Source organism: Pan paniscus, chromosome 9 (genome assembly GCF_029289425.2).
Source record: "Pan paniscus chromosome 9, NHGRI_mPanPan1-v2.0_pri, whole genome shotgun sequence".
Classification (NCBI taxonomy): Eukaryota; Metazoa; Chordata; class Mammalia; order Primates; family Hominidae; genus Pan; species Pan paniscus.
In genome coordinates, this window is record NC_073258.2 from 59,588,783 (window position 1) to 59,598,058 (window position 9,276).

General features: G+C 37.3%; 1 protein-coding gene across 1 annotated transcript; it reads right to left on the reverse strand.

The window, feature by feature from the left end:
* Nucleotides 1-2,630: 2,630 nt before the first annotated feature.
* LOC100981815 (olfactory receptor 5B12) lies at nt 2,631-3,580 on the reverse strand. Its single transcript, XM_008951813.6, is given in 2 exon segments — nt 2,631-2,984; nt 2,987-3,580. Coding segments are annotated over 2 exon segments (948 nt in total).
* Nucleotides 3,581-9,276: the final 5,696 nt, after the last annotated feature.

Here is a 9,276-nt window from a genome sequence, read left to right on the forward strand (position 1 = left end):
CCATGAACTGAGCTCGCACCATTGCACTCCAGCCTGGGTGACAGAGCATGGTTCTGTTCAAAAAACAAAAACAAAGCAAGCAAACAAACAAAAAAACCTACAATCTTCCTAGTTTTTTTCTATTTTTTCCATCTTTTCTTTGTTTCTTTTGTCTTCTTTTCCTTTTTAAATTATTAACTATCTTTATGATTCCATTTTATCTCCACTATTAACTTATTATTAAATACCTCTCTTAAAAATTGTTTTAATTATTGCCCTAGAGTTTACAATATATGTTTAGAATTCATGAAAATATGCTTCTTTGTAATACTGTGCCATTTTACGAGTAGTTTAAGGATGTTGCAAACTTATACTGCCAATTATGCACTTTAATACTTTATATTATTGTTACACATTTTCCTTTTATGTTTTCTATAAATAAATATACAGTATATTCCTACTATTTATGATTTAGACAATCATCTTTTAAACAATTAAAAATACAAAAAGAGTAGGTCTTATGTCTGTCTGTCTTCATTTATCTCATTTTCAGTCCTCTTCCTTTCTTTGCACCAATGTAAATTACCAATTGGCATCATATTTCTTATGCCTGAAGAAATTCCTTCAATATTTCTTGCAGTGAAGGGCTGCTAACAATGAACTTTCAGCATGTGTGTCTGAAAAATGTCTTTATTTCTCTTTTATTTTTGAATATATTCACTTGGTTTAACAGGGTTTCTTTATTATTTCAGCATTTGACAGATGTTTTCTGGCATGCACTGTTTCTGATGAGAAATCTGCGGTGAATCTTGTTTTTGATCCTCTGTATGTAATGTGTCTTTTTTCCTCTGAATGTATTTATAATTTTCTTCTTATATTTGGTTTTCAGCAATCTGAATATGACACGTATAGGTGTTAGTCATTTTGTTAAATCCATAGTATACACAGCAAAAAAAAAGGTCCGTGCATAAATAGACTTTGGTCTAATGGGGAGACATTAAAAACTTAAACTCACAGATAAATATATAATTATAAATTATAATATATATTATGAAAAAAAAACAATTTTCTCAGAGAGTATTATAACAGAGGAAGCTTAAATTTAAAAGGATAGAATAAGGCCAGGCATGGTGGCTCATGCCTGTAATCCCAGCACTTTGGGAGGCCAAGGCAGGCAGATCACTTGAGGCCAGGAATTCAAGACCAGCCTGGCCAATGTGGTGAAACACCATCTCTACTAAAAATATTATACAAAAATTTAGCCAGGCATGGTGGTGCGTGCCTGTAATTCCAGCTACTCAGGCGGCTGAGGCACGGGAATAGCTTGAAGCCAGGAGGTGAAGGTTTCAGTGAGCTGAGATGGTGCCACTGCACTTTTCCCTGGGCAACAGAGCGAGACTCTGTATCAAAAATAAAAAATAAATAAATAAAAATTTAAAGGATAGAATAAATATTTCCAGAATGGCAAAGCAAGGACCTCCAAAAATCTGCTCTTCCATAAAAGCAATTATAACACAGGCAAAACTGTGTATAATAGAAATGTTTGAAACTCTAGAAACTAACCAAGGACATGCAACAATTCAAGGAGTATTCATTCAAAAACAGTGACTGAATCTCAGTATCAACGGTGAGTTTTGTGGCATGTTAGCTTGCTTTATCCACCAGCTCTGTGGTAACCTTGAAAACCAGCACACATGGAACTATGGTAGCTGAAAAAAACATTGGCCTAACAACCACTGAAGTGAACAAAGTGTGTTGGAGATTGCTAATGGGCCTGCTTCCCAGGGAATTGTCACTGTTTCACCTATTTGGCAGCTTCCTAGGAAAACTCCATTCACAATTTTGTCTCTATTTCACCAGACTCAGTTCACTCAGTGAAAAAGTTTTATTCCTAGAGTGTTTGTCAAAGTGTTGAGCAGCAATTGTTTAACATTGCAATTGCCTGAAAATGTAAATATCAGTTGGAGCATACAATAATCTAACCAAACTCTTAAAAAAAATTGATGACGGCTTTAGAAATCCATAGAGGGCTTTGAAAAGCTCCCATGTATTCCTGGGGATTACAAAAATCATGCATATGGGCAAGGCCTTATGTATGCACAGGAAAGACCTGAGAGGACCTAATGTTTCATTTGTTGCTGACCTTGAGGCTCTGCACAGAGGACATGAAGATTAAAGGCAGAATTTAAACTGCTGGAACACTGAAAACATGCTCCAACACACACATGCAAAGCCCATGCATAAGGCTTCAGAGAATTAGCAATTTAAAGCACTTAAAAAACTCTATCCAATTGTTAGTTGACCACTAACCTAACTGAGTAGAAATTTCAGTGGCCACACACAACAAGAAATGCAGAATTAACATAAGTAACTCAGGAAAATCACTAAACAAACAAAAGCACCACAACAAAAACAAAGCCTAGATGGGAGGAGAGATCTGATTTTTAGAGTATGCTATTTTTTATTATTTAAAATGTCCAGATTTTAACAACAAAAAAAGTGTCACTTAAAGAATGAAGAAAGTATGGCCAATTCATATGTTTAAGAAAACAGTCAATAGAAACTGTCCATGAGGAAGCCCAAATATTGGACTTGGTAGACAAAGATTAATATGAGGTGGAAAAAATTATCTTATTGTGAATTCTTTATAATTAAAATATGAATCCGATAGAGGCCTTTGCCTTCCCTACAGTCTTTTTAAAGGCACTCTTAACCTCTTTGTTCCTCAGGCTGTAGACCAGTGGATTCAACATGGGAATGACTATGGCATAGAACACAGATGCCATTTTGTTAGTGCCCATGAAATGGCTGGAGTTAGGTCGTAAGTACATAAAGATTCCTGTCCCATAAAAGATGGAAACTGCAGTAAGGTGAGAAGCACAAGTAGAAAAGGCCTTCTGGCGTCCTTCAGATGAGCGCAACTTCAGGATGGTGATAAATATAAATAAGTAGGAGATCAAAATTACCAGGATAGAAAAGAGGTCATTGAATCCCACCACAAAAAAAAAAAAATAACCATCTCACTGATGTAGTTGTCTGAACATGAGAGAGCCAAGAGAGGAGGAGCATCACAGAAAAAGTATTCAACTACATTGGATCTACAGAAGGAGAGCCTGAAAGTGTTCCCAGTATGAATGGATGCATTCAGGAAACCATAGACGTAGGAGCCTATGGCCAGGCGAGCACATACATTTGTTGTCATGGTGGTGGTGTAATGCAGGGGTTTACACAATACTGCATAGCAGTCATAGGCCATTGATGCCAGGAGGAAACTTTCTGCAGTGATAAAGGCTACAAAGAAGAAGAATTGTGTGGCACAAGCATTATATAATGTGAATTTGTCTCCTGTGAGAAACCCCACCATCACCTTGGGAGTGACAGCTGAGGAATAACCAAAGTCCACCAGGGAGAGGTTACTGAGGAAGAAGTACATGGGGGTGTGGAGACAGGAGTCCAGTAGAATCAATTCAATCATCCCCAGGTTCCCAACCAGAGTGATGAGGTAGATGAAAAGGAAGACTATGAAGAGTGGGATCTGCAGTTCTGGGTCATCAGTTAACCCCACAAGAATGAATTCAGTCACCTCTGTGTTGTTCTCCATTGGGAATTATGTAGCTGCCCTGTAGAAATGAAAAGGCAGAATCAGAATGATAAATGGAGGGAGGACTACTGAGATCAATCAGCATGCCATTTTTTGCTTTATTCCAGTATTGTAATTACTTGTTTCCAGGAGTCCCGGATCTAAAACATGCCCATGACCACAAAATGCAACTTTAAATTACAATAATTCATAGAGCATTCTTAATAAAATGATTTTGGAGATAATCCATCCCAAACTCCTAATTTCATAGATTACTGAACTAAGGCACAGAAAAGGAAGATTCATGCAAGATCATCAGACTAATTAATTGAAACAGGTGAAATATAAAACCAAGTCACTTTGAATTAAAGCCTTATCTCTTCATCACAAAGAAAAATTCCTTTAAATCTTTTACATTCAATCTAAACTGGGCACAAGATAGTAATTTATTTAATTGACTGACTGCCTGATGGAGTAATTAAATCTATCTTTGTAAGTCAATGTGAAGAATGGAATAGCATGAAATTAGGAATCAAATATACTTACCAGTTTTCTTGGCTTCATGCAAATAACCTACATTTCTGGATCTCAGTTAAATGATAATAACTGGATCCACAAATGTTTATAACTACTTCCAACCCTTAAAAAAATTTTCAGAAAGTTAAAAAGGAAAATGACTCTTCAGTAATACCAATTGACCGATCAACATAAATCTCTGGATGTGTTCATTTCTTCATTCTCTCTACAAGCTCTAATTTCGAATGGAGCACCATGTTGCATGCTAATTGCAAGGTTTACATTAATGCAAGAGATACATTTCCTGACCAGATAGATATCTAAACTGATAAATATTATGTTTAAGTTCAGAATATTCTTATTCTCCATTCCCAAGGAGACAGAAGTGTTTTCTTATTTGCTCAGAACTGTGTGATAGATGTTAATCACATCTACCCTGCAGACCATCAGTCGGTCCATAATATAGTTTATAAATTGTGTGTCCAATGACCAGATGTTTTTAGTGACAGAATTAGCACAAGAGATTAGGTCTCCTCATTCCAATAGTTAGTTCTGCCTTATGTAATTTTGCACATCTCTATTTCACTGCAGTTTAAAACTGGATTGTAAGCCTGATTTCTTCCTCATTTATTAATCACCATTCCTTCTGTCTCTCTTTTTAAAAAAATATTAGTATGGTCTTCCAGATTATGGTGAAATTTTATGTTGATATTCCATTTGACTATCTCAACAATTGTAGAATTAGGAGAACTAATGTTATCATATTTCCTGAAAAAGAAAACTGAGAAATAAATAGTTTAACTTGCTCAAAGTAATGCAATCTTTTTTTTCTTGTTTTTTTTATTTTTTATTATACTTTAAGTTTTAGGGTACATGTGCACATTGGGCAGGTTAGTTACATATGTATACATGTGCCATGCTGGTGCACTGCACCCACTAACTCGTCATCTAGCATTAGGTATGTCTCCCAATGCTATCCCTCACCCCTCCCCCCACCCCACAACAGTCCCCAGTGTGATATTCCCCTTCCTGTGTCCATGTGTTCTCATTGTTCAATTCCCACCTATGAGTGAGAATATGCGGTGTTTGGTTTTTTGTCCTTGCGATAGTTTACTGAGAATGATGATTTCCAATTTCATCCATGTCCCTACAAAGGACATGAACTCATCATTTTTTATGGCTGCATAGTATTCCATGGTGTATATGTGCCACATTTTCTTAATCCAGTCTATCATTGTTGGACATTTGGGTTGGTTCCAAGTCTTTGCTATGGTGAATAATGCCGCAATAAACATACATGTGCATGTGTCTTTATAGCAGCATGATTTATAGTCCTTTGGGTATATATCCAGTAATGGGATGGCTGGGTCAAATGGTATTTCCAGTTCTAGATCCCTGAGGAATCGCCACACTGACTACCACAATGGTTGAACTAGTTTACAGTCCCACCAATGGTGTAAAAGTGTTCCTATTTCTCCACATCCTCTCCAGCACCTGTTGTTTCCTGACTTTTTAATGATTGCCATTCTAACTGGTGTAAGATGGTATCTCATTGTGGTTTTGACTTGCATTTCTCTGATGGCCAGTGATGGTGAACATTTTTTCATGTGTTTTTTGGCTGCATAAATGTCTTCTTTTGAGAAGTGTCTGTTCATGTCCTTTGCCCACTTTTTGATGGGGTTGTTTGTTTTTTTCTTGTAAATTTGTTTGAGTTCATTGTAGATTCTGGATATTAGCCCTTTGTCAGATGAGTAGGTTGTGAAAATTTTCTCCCATTTTGTAGGTTGCCTGTTCACTCTGATGGTAGTTTCTTTTGCTGTGCAGAAGCTCTTTAGTTTAATTAGATCCCATTTGTCAATTTTGGCTTTTGTTGCCATTGCTTTTGGTGTTTTAGACATGAAGTCCTTGCCCATGCCTATGTCCTGAATGGTAATGCCTAGGTTTTCTTCTAGGGTTTTTATGGTTTTAGGTCTAACATGTAAGTCTTTAATCCATCTTGAATTGATTTTTGTATAAGGTGTAAGGAAGGCATCCAGTTTCAGCTTTCTACATATGGCTAGCCAGTTTTCCCAGCACCATTTATTAAATAGGGAATCCTTTCCCCATTGCTTGTTTTTCTCAGGTTTGTCAAAGACCAGATAGTTGTAGATATGCGGTGTTATTTCTGAGGGCTCTGTTCTGTTCCATTGATCTATATCTCTGTTTTGGTACCAGTACCATGCTGTTTTGGTTACTGTAGCCTTGTAGTATAGTTTGAAGTCAGGTAGTGTGATGCCTCCAGCTTTGTTCTTTTGGCTTAGGATTGACTTGGCGACGTGGGCTCATTTTGGTTCCATATGAACTTTAAAGTAGTTTTTTCCAATTCTGTGAAGAAAGGCATTGGTAGCTTGATGGGGATGGCATTGAATCTGTAAATTACCTTGGGCAGTATGGCCATTTTCATGATATTGATTCTTCCTACCCATGAGCATGGAATGTTCTTCCATTTGTTTGTATCCTCTTTTATTTCCTTGAGCAGTGGTTTGTAGTTCTCCTTGAAGAGGTCCTTCACATCCCTTGTAAGTTGGATTCCTAGGTATTTTATTCTCTTTGAAGCAATTGTGAATGGGAGGTCACTCATGATTTGGCTCTCTGTTTGTCTGTTGTTGGTGTATAAGAATGCTTGTGATTTTTGTACATTGATTTTGTATCCTGAGACTTTGCTGAAGTTGCTTATCAGCTTAAGGAGATTTTGGGCTGAGACAATGGGGTTTTCTAGATATACAATCATGTCATCTGCAAACAGGGACAATTTGACTTCCTCTTTTCCTAATTGAATACCCTTTATTTCCTTCTCCTGCCTAATTGCCCTGGCCAGAACTTCCAACACTATGTTGAATAGGAGTGGTGAGAGAGGGCATCCCTGTCTTGTGCCAGTTTTCAAAGGGAATGCTTCCAGTTTCTGCCTATTCAGTATGTTATTGGCTGTGGGTTTGTCATAGATAGCTCTTATTATTTTGAAATACATCCCATTAATACCTAATTTATTGAGAGTTTTTAGCATGAAGGGTTGTTGAATTTTGTCAAAGGCTTTTTCTGCATCTATTGAGATAATCATGTGGTTTTTGTCTTTGGCTCTGTTTATATGCTGGATTACATTTATTGATTTGCGTATACTGAACCAGCCTTGCATCCCAGGGATGAAGCCCACTTGATCATGGTGGATAAGCTTTTTGATGTGCTGCTGGATTCGTTTTGCCAGTATTGTATTGAGGATTTTTGCATCAATGTTCATCAAGGATATTGGTCTAAAATTCTCTTTTTTTGTTGTGTTTCTGCCTGGCTTTGGTATCAGAATGATGCTGGCCTCATAAAATGAGTTAGGGAGGATTCCCTCTTTCTCTATTGATTGGAACAGTTTCAGAAGGAATGGTACCAGTTCCTCCTTGTACCTCTGGTAGAATTCGGCTGTGAATCCATCTGGTCCTGGACTCTTTTTGGTTGGTAAGCTATTGATTATTGCCACAATTTCAGATCCTGTTATTGGTCTATTCAGAGATTCAACTTCTTCCTGGTTTAGTCTTGGGACAGTGTATGTGTCGAGGAATTTATCCATTTCTTCTAGATTTTCCAGTTTATTTGCGTAGAGGTGTTTGTAGTATTCTCTGATGGTAGTTTGTATTTCTGTGGGATCGGTGGTGATATCCCCTTTATCATTTTTTATTGCGTCTATTAGATTCTTCTCTCTTTTTTTCTTTATTAGTCTTGCTAGCAGTCTATCAATTTTGTTGATCCTTTCAAAAAACCAGCTCCTGGATTCATTAATTTTTTGAAGGGTTTTTTGTGTCTCTATTTCCTTCAGTTCTGCTGTGATCTTAGTTATTTCTTGCCTTCTGCTAGCTTTTGAATGTGTTTGCTCTTGCTTTTCTAGTTCTTTTAATTGTGATGTTAGGGTGTCAATTTTGGATCTTTCCTGCTTTCTCTTGTGGGCATTTAGTGCTATAAATTTCCCTGTACACACTGCTTTGAATGCGCCCCAGATATTCTGGTATGTTGTGTCTTTGTTCTCATTGGTTTCAAAAAACATCTTTATTTCTGCCTTCATTTCGTTATGTACCCAGTAGTCATTCAGGAGCAGGTTGTTCAGTTTCCATGTAGTTGAGCGGTTTTGAGTGAGATTCTTAATCCTGAGTTCTAGTTTGATTGCACTGTGGTCTGAGAGATAGTTTGTTATAATTTCTGTTCTTTTACATTTGCTGAGGAGAGCTTTACTTCCACGTATGTGGTCAATTTTGGAGTAGGTGTGGTGTGGTGCTGAAAAAAATGTATATTCTGTTGATTTGGGGTGGAGAGTTCTGTAGATGTCTATTAGGTCCATTTGGTGCAGAGCTGAGTTCAATTCCTGGGTATCCTTGTTGACTTTCTGTCTCGTTGATCTGTCTAATGTTGACAGTGGGGTGTTAAAGTCTCCCATTATTAATGCGTGGGAGTCTAAGTCTCTTTGTAGGTCACTCAGGACTTGCTTTATGAATCTGGGTGCTCCTGTATTGGGTGCATATATATTTAGGATAGTTAGCTCTTCTTGTTGAATTGATCCCTTTACCATTATGTAATGGCCTTCTTTGTCTCTTTTGATCTTTGTTGGTTTAAAGTCTGTTTTATCTGAGACTAGGATTGCAACCCCTGCCTTTTTTTGTTTTCCATTTGCTTGGTAGATCTTCCTCCATCCTTTTATTTTGAGCCTATGTGTGTCTCTGCACGTGAGATGGGTTTCCTGAATACAGCACACTGATGGGTCTTGACTCTTTATCCAATTTGCCAGTCTGTGTCTTTTAATTGGAGCATTTAGTCCGTTTACATTTAAAGTTAATATTGTTATGTGTGAATTTGATCCTGTCATTATGATGTTAGCTGGTTATTTTGATCGTTAGTTGATGCAGTTTCTTCCTAGTCTCGATGGTCTTTACATTTTGGCATGATTTTGCAGTGGCTGGTACCGGTTGTTCCTTTCCATGTTTAGTGCTTCGTCCAGGAGCTCTTTTAGGGCAGGCCTGGTGGTGACAAAATCTCTCAGCATTTGCTTGTCTGTAAAGGATTTTATTTATCCTTCGCTTATGAAGCTTAGTTTGGCTGGATATGAAATTCTGGGTTGAAAATTCTTTTCTTTAAGAATGTTGAATATTGGCCCCCACTCTCTTCTGGCTTGTAGGGTTTCTGCCGAG